The sequence below is a fragment of the Misgurnus anguillicaudatus genome, chromosome 1, assembly GCF_027580225.2.
Source record: "Misgurnus anguillicaudatus chromosome 1, ASM2758022v2, whole genome shotgun sequence".
Lineage (NCBI taxonomy): Eukaryota > Metazoa > Chordata > Actinopteri > Cypriniformes > Cobitidae > Misgurnus > Misgurnus anguillicaudatus.
Window position 1 is genome coordinate 8,848,176 of NC_073337.2, and position 12,099 is coordinate 8,860,274.

The window sequence follows — 12,099 nt, forward strand, 5'->3', positions numbered from 1 at the left end:
CTGAAATATTTTTATAGTGATAAGATCACATGTTTAAATCTGGCAACTCGGACATTAAAAATTGTTATACATATAGGGGCGGTTTCCCGTACAGGGATTAGACTAGTCCTAGACTTAAACACTTTTAAGAGCTGTCCAAACTGAAAACAACTTGCACTGTCATATCTTAACATACATCAGTGCCCTTTGTTTTACCTCAAAATGCACACAGGTAATGTTTTTAGTAAGGCATGTTTGTTAAAACCATTTTTTTTTCTTAATTAAACTAAGGCCTAGTCTTGGATTAAGCTAATCCTGGTCCGGGAAACCGCCCCATACTGTATTTAAATGAACTAGAAATATTTAGCTCATAATGGAACTCTCTTTATGTTTTCTGTACAGGTGCAACACCTGCAAAAGGTTTTAACTAAAAAGAGAGACCCTGTGACCCATGTGTGCTTTATTGACGACATCATCAAGGTGAGACAAAGTAACAGATCATTGCATAATTTCTTGCATATGATGTTATGGTCTGCACACATCAGATTTTTTCAGAAGTTTAATTTGTTATCAGCCGAGAGTGCCGTAAATGTTCTGGGATTGCTTCTGTAAAGAAACCTGGTAACATTGCCGTAACATTTAGAGAAAACATCCTGTGTGAACAAGAGGCAGAAACAATGCCGTAACTGTCATGGCAACAAGAAGTTACGTTTAGCTCTTTGACACAGAGATTTAAACACAGATCAACATTCAAGGCGAGAAATGTGGGCAAACTGGACTGAAGCAGAGATCAGGAAGGTGACAATCGCTGTAATCTCTGTGTGAAAAGGACTATAGTGTCTACCTTGTAATATACTGTAAGCAGGGCTTTGAACCAGATTTTTTCCCCAATTGTTTCGGTCCGAACAGAAACAGTATTTTAAACCGTTTCCAGTTTTCGGTTCAACCCTAAAACTGACGTTCCTGAACCCGTTAGAACAAAAAAATGTAAGTGCCCAAACCGATTAATAACGTTCCACGTCAGCTGTGGGACATACAAATAAGTAGGCTGATCATTAGGACATTAAACTTAAATTATTAGTCTACATAATTTTCTCTATCTTGTCATCATACATTAAAAAAGGCTACATTATGTAAGCGGCATAACTGTATTTCTGACATGCCTACATTTGTTACAGAATTATACATGAATAAAGACAAGGACATTTTCTGCCATGTCGTTTATTGGCAAACAACTTAAACAAATGTGACCAGTCACGGAAACTAGGGACACAAGTCGGCAGCGCAAGTTTCGAGATAATGAGCAACAAAGTGTTTATTTTCAAAATTTGTGATTTTCGTTTTATTGCAGAATCTGTTAGTTGAGATCATGAAGAAGCATCTCCATGTTTGAGATAGCAGTTTTTGTATATTTAAAAGCGTAAATTTTGCGGTTGAAATAGGCTTGTTTTTCCGGAGATTCTAGCGTGCAGCGGGGGGGCGTCATTGTCTGTGTGTATTTACATACTGTATAAGCAGCTTGGTTTTCGCTCCCGCCCGCAAAGGGAACAGCGTGACTACTAAAATAAGGATAGTTTGCCCAAAAATGAAAATAATGTAAGCAATGACTTACCCTTATGTCGTTCTAAACTCAAAAGACCTCCGTTCATCTTCGGAAAACAGTTTAGGATGTTTTAACGTTAGATTTAGTCCGAGAGCTTTATGTCTCCTCCATTTAAACTCTATGTACGGTTTCCATGTCCAGAAAGGTAATAAAAACATCATCAAAGTAGTCCATGTGACATCAGTTGGTCAGTAAGAATGTGTTAAAGCATCGAGAATACAGTTTGGTCCAAAAATAGCAAAATTACAACATTATTCAGCATTGTCTTCTCTTCCGGCTCGAGCGTGAAGTCACGTGACTGTAGTTCCGTGTCACTGACTTTATGCGGCGACGCAGTCGGATGATGTCAAAATACCGCGAGATCTCTTTAAGAAATCTTATGGAGTAGTTTAATTCGACTCGCTCTCGCGGTACTTTGACGTCAGTTCTTGCATCACAACATGAAGACTTACACATACACAAAAAGTCACATAGACATTGTTGAATACGTTATATAATTGGCTACATGTTTTGTCTATCAATATTTTCAATGAAGTCATTGGCTGCTGGAGGAACGAGCGAGCGATTAGTTTCATTAAAGTGTAATATATGCTGTTAAGAACGGGTTGTTTTTCCCGAGATTCTAGCGTGCAGCGGGGGGCGCGGTCATTGTCTGTGTTTATTTACATGCAGCGGCGTTTGATACTTTAGTTATGGACCCGCCCCCCAAGGGAACAGCGTGGCTACTTAAGCAGCACTCTGACAGGCTCAATCTGATATCATTGATATCACAGTGCAAACTTCGGAAATGATAACATCCACAAAGACACCGACAAAGAGAGGTGTGCCCGAACAACTTATTTCATTGGAGGGAACAAGATCTGCAAGAACAGTTTTCTGTTTCTTATGGGGTGAGTTTCCATAAACATTAAGGTTTGTTGTTTTTTGTTCATTGTAAGAACACGTACATGTAGACCTTCACATTTAGTGCAATTGTTATTAGCTAGCTCGGGTTTCGATTGCCAAAACCCAAAGTTGTTGTTAACTCAGGACTGTGGTTTCGATTGCCAAAACCCCTATTGTTATTAGATAGCTCAGGACTGTGGTTTCGATTGTCCCCATTACTATAATGAGCTTTTAGATGGCAATATGAGCATCTGCTATTAATTTGAATAATGCCTGAATTGACCGATGTTAATGACTTAGCTCACGTATGAAGTATGTGTAGCCGTTAAATGTGCATTATAAGTCAAAACTTAAAATATTTTTACGTTTTTTTTAATCAGACTTAAACCAGCTAACCACAAACTTTTACAGTGAATTAACAGTAAAAGGTATTGGTCACGGGGGAGCTTTACAGAGGGTATGGCTTATCTCAATGAGATGTAAATGAGCCCTATTGTCCCTCCCAGCAGCTGAGAGGGGTGAAAAAGCACAAACTTTAAAAGCCGTTTTCTCAGCATTAAGAATTTTGGAGTGCCTACCTTCAAATGGCCACAACTTCTCCAATTCTTATCAGATTTCAATGTGTTACATATCATTGGAAAGCTTAGAATCTGCACTTTCATGATCTGTGAATAACTCAAAATGTCCCAGATCCGACTTGTGTCCCTACTTTCCGTGACTGGTCACAAATGTTTTTATTAGAAAAAGAATACTGTGGTATTTCGAGATCATTTTGTTTGTATGTGTCCTATCAAGAACAGAAAGATTGTTCGCTTGCTTTTTGAAACGCGTCTCCCCGTGTATGCACTTTTGAGTGCACTTAAACATGCGCACGCACACAGACGGAGGACGAATTCCAAGCGGCGCTTCAGAAAGAAGATGCAGCATAAACAGTCGCTCCACATAAAGTGAAAATGATGTTGTTTTTCAGTGCTTTATTCCAAATGTGTTTTAATGGACTACAGTATGAGACACAGTAGCGCAACTTTCTGTAAAGCTTACACATCAAGAGTTCTGATCTTTGAAGGGCATAGAGATAATCACGTTTGATTGGAGTTGGATCAAACACATTCAATGCATGTGCATTCTCTGTGCATACAGAAAATTACTCACTTTAGTGCCTTTTGCGGTTAAATTTGCAAGCCTTTAAACAAGTGCAAATGATCAACTTACACCCTATTGAGATTTGCGTATTAATCCGTGAATCGCATGCGAGTCGAACCTCGGGTCGTGATCTGTACGGCTCACGGATCAACTGCGATCCGTTACACCACTAATTAGTAAAAACAAACATCTTGAGATACTTTGTAGCCTACAATATTTACGTCTTATGATTGAGCATTAGAGACTTGGGCTAAGTAGGCTATTTGCTGGTGGCAAGCTTCTCATTTCTCAGATGAATCAACGACGACAGAAGTCAGCAGAAATCTTGTCAAAGAATGTAAAAAATACCGTTACCATTATTTTAAATAAATAATTCTCTTCCGGAACATATATTTTTTGAGAGTTTCTGTTTTTGTTTCTGTTTCTTGCAAAACATCAAAAGTTTCTGGTTTTGGTTTTCATTCCGTGAACCGGTTCAAAGCCTTGACTGTAAGTCACTTCTTATTAAAACGTCTTCCAAATGCATAAATGTGAATGCAGTTTAGTTCATGCAATCTTTCAAAAGTCTTTACTGCTAAAAATGGAAAAATACCAGTTACCATACATAAATGGTGTTTTACTGTATTACTTATTATACAGCGCTAGAACGATCCATATACAGCACCTTAAAAGTCGCACTTGGAAAGAACCTGTAAGAATAATGGTCCCATGTGTATAGAGTTTGTCCTTGATATGTTGTGATTTGTGTGTGATTTTGTTCTTGCCTTTGGTTGGCCTGCATGTACGGCCCCTGCTGGTTCACTCGCTGGCGGCACATTAGCAGTAAATGACATTCTAATTGGTGTCTGCAGGTGGCTGCCCCTCTGTGACAAGGTTATCAAACACACACACATACAGTGTACATCCAGTGTCAAGCGTTTCATCCCGACAGTGATGAAACACTTTATCTGCACCGGGTGAGATGGTGAACATGCAGGAGTGTGTCGGGCTTGTGACAGGGACATTATTTGCAAAGGCACACGGGACGACTTTCACTTCTTGGTATCTGTCGCTCTCTGTTCCTTCGAAGGTGAATTTGGCTAATTGCAGACGGTGTGCTATTTTGTGCTTAATAAAAGGCCAAAGATTTCAAAGAGAGCATATGCAATAATACTTGGAATTGGATTCAGTCTAAAGCATTGGTTAGTCCGTTACTAAGGCGCAACTCATTTCTATAAAACCAATGCAATTTAAGACATGCTTTTTTGGACATTAAATAATCATCACTTGCAGACTTGAGCATGCATACTACTCATCTAAACATTTAGCCCTACTTAATGCATACTGTTTTTAAAGAGCACTAGATACTGTGCAGTTTGCAGAAGCGTATAGTCATCCATAAGTATGTGTGTCTGACACTGTCATGAAACCTACAATCATACTCAGTAAACATATTCGGTGGAGATGAGTTGAGCGACCTCTAATCACCCCTTGGAAATCAAGATTTTCGGTCAGAAGATTGAGGTCTGCACGGGTGGTGGGGGGATGATGGGCGTTTCCATGGCAACTCCTTTTTCGCACCTTCTTTCTCTCTTTGTTAAAACGCAGAAGAGGTAGAAGTTAGATTTGAGGATGAGGGTGGTATTGCGAGATTGGTCGCTACTCTTATGCAACAGTCATGGCGATTACAGTATGTAAGAATAAATCTCTTAAGCGTGACAGGGAGAATAAAGTAAATGATGATGAAATAGTTTGCCATTATAAATGTGTAAATGTAGTTCTTTTGGAAGTGTAATCTCAATGGAGACTCGTAGACTCTCACATCATGTCTAAGTGGATCCAGTATTGAGTTTTAAATTGAATCCATCCCCAGAATGATTGACAGCGTTGGGATGGCTGTCATTTTAAGCATCTTAAAATGCGTCACGGGATGAGAATTTCTCTTTCAAAGTCTTTTTAAAATCCCATACTGCTGAGCTTAGGGTTTACGAATTATAGGAAACGAGTCGCATGTGCACAGCATAGGAAAACATGGACGGGAACACTTTGCAGGAGTCTTAACAAAGCTGCTGTCGAGTTCCCCGGAGATCGGAGAAGGTGGGTGAGAGGCGTGTTTTTTGTTTTCTTTGCCTCCTCTTCCAAAGCTGTTATCAAACTCCCACAACCTCACACCTTTATTTGTGGTATAAAACACTCCCCACACGCACCCATCAAAAAAAGTGAAAGCGCCACATTTAACAGTCACACAAGTAAAACAGACCTTCCCGCTCCATTCCCAACTGCTTTCATGAAACAAACAAGCCTTTGGGCTATTTGGCACGAGTGCGTCTTTACACGTGGCCCTCTTGTGTGCTTCAGATGTCAGAGATGTGAAATGGAAATTCAGAGGAGAAAACACCTGACATTCAGGAGTATATGTGAAACTTATTTTTTATCAAAATCATGCATATACTATAAAACAGGGGTCTCCAACCTTTTTGTGAGCAGAGGATACCACAATGGATAAAACAATTGGGAGGGGGGCTACTTTTTTGATATATTGAACACAAAACATTTTTCTTTATCTTGTTAATTTTATTTTATTTTACTTGTTGATTTGTTTTATCGTTGTTTAAAATGTTAACGTACCGTATATATATATATATATATATATATATATATATATATATATATATATATATATATATATATATATATATATATATATATATATATTTAAAAAAAAAATATATATATATATATATATATATATATATATATATATATATATATATATATGTATATATATATGTATATATATATGTATATATATATGTATATATATATGTATATATATATATGTATATATATATGTATATATATATGTATATATATATATATATATATATATATATATATATATATATATATATATATATGTATATATATATATGTATATATATATGTATATATATATATGTATATATATATATATATATATATATATATATATATATATATTTTTTTTTAAATATATATATATATATATATATATATATATATATATATATATATATATATATAAATATATATATATTTTTAAATATATATAAATAAATGAAGAGTTTCATTGCAAAACGAGATAAATCATTTTTTTTTACATTTTTGTCAAAACATGTTTATTATTATGTTATCTTGGTATTATTTTGTTTTATGGTGCTACTTAGCTGTATTTTTTAAGTTATGAAGGTTTAAATCAAAACAAACCAACAATTAAAAAAACAGTGGTTATCTCGTTTGCAACTAAACTCTTCAAATGTTGGAGACCACTGCTCTAAAAAAAATGCTGGGGTTTTCATCCCAAAATCCGGTTTTAACCTATTGTTGGGTCAAATATAAACATGTTCTGGGTTAATTTACCCAGCTGTTACCGAATGCTGGGTTGAAAAAAATGCATTTCTTATGAGTGTAACTGTGTTAATTTGAAAGGCATATTTGACTCAAATGTTTGCAAAACAGTAAAACCATAGTAAAAAAGTAAAAATAGTGATTAACTTTAGACTAGAGGTTTGAGTAGAACCTGGTGGTCCATGTATAGCAATTCACACTTTTGTACTAAAAAGTTAACATGCTAAAGGTCCCATATGCTTTTTTTTATAAAAACAGGTCCGAACATTTAGTTTATTTCCAGGTTTCAAGAAGACAAATCTTGAAAATCTGACTTTTCCATGTTTAAAGGAACAGTATGTAAGAAATGTATATTAATTAATCATAAAATGGCCCTGATATGTCACTGGACTTTAAGAATTAATTTTGATTTCAAATATTTATATCACTGAAATCAGTGGTCTGGCCAGGATATTGTCATTTAAAAAGTGGAGTTGCAGCCCCCAACTGATGTTTATGTTGTCATTTTGCATATTGGCCACTAGTTGTGTGATTGCAGTACCAGTTTTAGCCACAAGTTTTGTGATTGCAATACCAGTTTTGGCCACAATCCTACATACTGTTCCTTTAAGTGTTACAATTGAGTCCCCGGTGCTTCTATCAACCTAGAAAATATGAAAAAGAAAAACCAAGTAACAAAAAATAAGTTATTGAAATTTGGCTCCCTCTGTGATGTCAGAAGGGGTAATACTGTGTGTAACTGTTATAAGGATCTCTTGACAGAAATGCAATATAATATACATAACTATATTATTAGTGGTGTATAAAGACCCTACATAAGGAACTGTTATGTATTTATGTGTTTTTATCTACATACACCGCGGGTCCCCATACATGGAAGTCGCCATTTTGTGCCACCATGTTTGTACAGTAGCCCTAAACAGACAAACTGCTATACAGAGCGTGTTTTGTCACTACTGTATTATGCGTTTCGGTGAACAGTGGACTGAGCCGTTGGTTACAATTCACAATCTCACTGCTGGATGCAGCTTAAATCTTCACACTGCACCTTTAATCTGCACTATCCAACCACGGCACTGCCATTTAGTGCAGAGATCAGCTCATTTGCATTTTAAAGGACATACCCAAAAGCGGCACATTTTTGCTCACACCTACAAAGTGGCAATTTTAACATATTATTTTAAATCATCTATTTGGTATTTTGAGCTAAAACTTCACATATATGTACTCTGGGGACACCAACGTTTTTTTTACATCTTTCAAAAAGTCTTTTGAAATGTCACCTTTAAATAAACAACAAAATAACAAAAGACTTTTGCATTTACATTTATGCATTTGCCAGATGTGCATTCAATCTGTACATTCCATCAGAATGTGTGTTCCTGGGATCGAACCCTTGACCTTTATGTTGTGCTCTACTAGCGGAGTAGCAGGAACACTTGTGGACTCCAGTATATATATTATTAATATTTCTCCCTCAAAATACATACTGTACTCCATCTCTTCATCTCAGTGGTGTAAAGGGTGTGACTCATAATAGAGAGTCATTATATCACAGGAAAAAACCCTTAGGCTGATGTATGCTGAGCCTTACCTTTAGAGACACACAGGGCAGGTGATTTGTGACACATGCAGTGGGCGCTGTGTCTGATGGGGTCCTTCAACAACACTAGTGCTTATTCATCTAACTAACAATACTGTTCATGTGATGTGATGAGGAGAAGCAGAGAGAGACTGAATCAGGAGTGAAGTTTAATGTGCTGGTGACCGCTTTGATGCAGCTTTAGGAATGGCGTGTTACATCGATTTCTCCTAAAAATAAACAAAGTATATCGTCATAATTCACCCTCATGCTCATTTTCCAGCTCCCCTAGAGTTAAACATTTGATTTTTATTGTTTTGAAATCTATTCAGCCGATCTCCGGGTCTGGCGGTACCACTTTTAGCATAGCTTAGCATAATCCATTGAATCTAATTAGACCATTAGCATCACGCTAAAAAATAAAACTATTTAAAACTTGACTCTTCTGTAGTTACATTGTGTACTAAGACTTACAGAAAATTAAAGTTGCGATTTCCTAGGCAGGTTTGGCTAGGAACTATACTCTCAAAAAAAAAATTAAACTCTTTGGTTATTTTTAGCGTGATGCTAATGGTCCAATCAGATTCAATGGATCATGCCAAGCCATGCCAAAAGTGCCAGCGCCAGACCCAGAGATCGGCTGAATGGATTCCAAAACAGCAAAAATCTCATGTTTAACTCTAGGGGAGCTGGAAAATGAGCATATTTTCAAAAAAGTGGAGTATCCCTTTAATCATGATTGTGTCATACACCTGTTACACACATAGTCACATAAACATCAACCTCAATCAATGCTTTAAATCACTTGGTCACAAAAGGTGAAGTTTCGTTTTTGCGAATTGTGTAATTTCTCATTTTGTTTGCAATCAATTTCGGGATAAAATGTGACCTTGTCATGTTTTTATAAGGTTTACCCCAGTGTTGTGGTATGACTGCTGTTAGTCACCTCAGCTTTTTTGCCCAATGTGTTGTTCCCACTATCATGTGTCTTGTCATTGACTCCTGTCACTGATGTGTCTCCTCAGGATGGACAGCCTGACATCTTGCACACCTTCTGGAGTTCAGTCACTCAGACGCTCTCCGAGGAGCTTCAGAAAGCCACAGCCGGTGAGTCTCAGTCTCAGTTTTTGTTAAAGACGATGCCCCGTCATGCATATCTCAAAAGCTCATTCCGTGTGCGAGCGAGTTACACAACCTTCCCTCCTGCGCCTTTCTCCTCCGCTCTTACATTCAAACTCTATTACCCACGTAAGGCTATTCTGGATTTGCTTTTGAGAGAGATCTTTTAACCCTTTCCTCACCGACACAGTCTTTGCTCACGTCTGGACGATCCTTTGAGAAACAATTCTTTGCTCTCCATTGATTCATCAGTCCTGGATGATAAAGAAAACACCCTGAATCATGATGGTGACCAGTGTCCATCTTAATTAAAGATCTAAAGATCTCGAGCGGCACTTCATTGATGCTGTTATTTAGATCTCGGTTCTGAAGGCAAAACTCTCTATTGATTCCTGCTTGTGTTATCACGAGCTAATAATGCTCTTCATAATCAATAGAAAGCAAACAGGACCTTCTGCATCACTATCATTACCTGAATGCTTGCGCATCACTCCTGTCTTTTAAGCCTTTATGGGTCCTGATTGAGAACTCTCAATCTTCGGCTGACCCTAGGGGTCTTGTTTATGCACATCTGTTGAGGGACGTTTGCCAAAATATGCTCGTGAAATGAGAACATTAGAGCTGTAGATGCACTTAAGATGCAAACCTTTCCTTAAGGCCACGCGGGAACGGATTGTATCGTTCGATTCTTATGGATGCTGTCTTGATACATCAATGCACCTTAGGCCTTCAAGGAAAGATGCATTTATAAATGATTTATCTCTCCCTCTTTGTCCTAAAATACTTCTGAGAGATTCTCTGACTCTTCCCAGAATTCCGTGCTGAACTGTTTTCCTTTTAAAGAGCAGGGCACTGTGTCTCTGTGGAGTTCACGTGGACCCGTGGGACACATATGAATAAAATAACTAACAGTCAAAGCGATGGTCGAGGGATGGTTGGTCCTGTTTTCATTAATGTAATTATCATAAGACCTTTGATTGACATTTTCATCCCAAAAGATTTCAAAGCGCAGCTCTGTTTATACGTTACTATCTGTACCGGTGTACATCATGTATGCACCTCAGCTTCTTCCCAGAGGAAAGATTTTTTTCACTGTCGGTGCTTGTGTTTGAACAACGCTGTTTTCGAGTTTGATGCATGGCAGTTTTATAAAATGAATAAATGTGCGGTTGGCCAATCGCCAACAGCAGTGATTGCAGTTCACCGCTGATGGCAAAACAACGGTCGAATTTGATTTTAAAAGTCTTGTGCCACCAAACTACTTCATTATACATTCATCAAATCAATCTGCGTAGGTAACAATCTGCATAATATTATCTAATGAGCATTTAATCACCTGTAAAGTTGAGTTATTACCATATTAATGAAGATTCATTTTTATTCACACTCTCCCATTGAAGGGATTTGTCCTTTTTAAGCTCACTGAGAGGAAAAAGATGGGATTTGTCGTTGGGTTTCTATTGTCATGGTTCGCATGCTCAGTGTGCTTTTATTGAAATCAGCCATACAATAAGACGATGATAATAGACATTGCTGGTGTTGTTGTGTGCTATTCATCACAGTATGCTATTGTGACGAATAAAGTGTATCTCTTTTCAACTCTCGCACTACATTTTCAGTCAAAATCACAAAGTTCTGATGGTTCCTGGTTAATATTTAAAGACCGTAATGTTGCAGTACATCCTCAAGTGAAGACGTTTTGCTGTTCATCTCTGAATCACAGTCTTTGTTTCATGTCTTTTCAGCATCAACCTTCCTCAAACAGGCTCTGGAGGGCGAGTATCCCAAACTCTTGAGGCTTTACAATGAGCTGTGGAAGCGTCTGCAGCAATACAGTGCAAGTATACAGGGGGCGCTAGTGAGCAGTGCTGCAGGTATGGACATGGAGCTGTCAACGTCTGAACATGATACTGAAGATCTGTTCACCCGCACTAAACCAGACTATGAGTGAGTATCATGACATGCACGCATACTAGGGCTGGGATAAACGATTATTTTTTAAACGATTAATCTAGCGATTATTTTTTCGATGCATCGATTAATCTAACGATTCATTTTATCAGTCCGATTCGACTTCGGCTCTCGGTTATTTCCCCATTAATTAACTAATAGCAATTTATACATGTTGATTAACATACCTGAATGTAAACATTTCAATATATGTTCTTTGCTCTTAAAATAAAAAAAAAGACAATACAAGTGCACAATAATGCATTCTTAGTCAGAGGTAGCATTCAATAAAGCGTCTGCAGCTCATACTGTGCAGTTTAGTAACAGTATAAGAATTTCAAGTTCAAATTACTTTATTTTACATGCATTTATGAGCAAAACCTCTTCAATGTGCCTTTTGATGGTAAGTGTAATTTTTTTAACTTGATTTGTTTAATCCACATTGTTTTCGTGCTGTTCTAGTCCATTTAAT

General features: G+C 37.2%; 1 protein-coding gene across 1 annotated transcript in view; it reads left to right on the forward strand.

Annotated features, from left to right (window-relative positions):
* Window positions 1-12,099, forward strand: part of cog5 (component of oligomeric golgi complex 5) — a 91,973-nt gene that overhangs the window by 55,052 nt on the left and 24,822 nt on the right. The window contains exons 10-12 of the mRNA XM_055190625.2: window positions 382-459; window positions 9,584-9,665; window positions 11,423-11,624. Coding sequence (XP_055046600.2) covers window positions 382-459; window positions 9,584-9,665; window positions 11,423-11,624 — 362 coding nt within the window. The remainder of the gene's footprint in view (window positions 1-381; window positions 460-9,583; window positions 9,666-11,422; window positions 11,625-12,099) is intronic.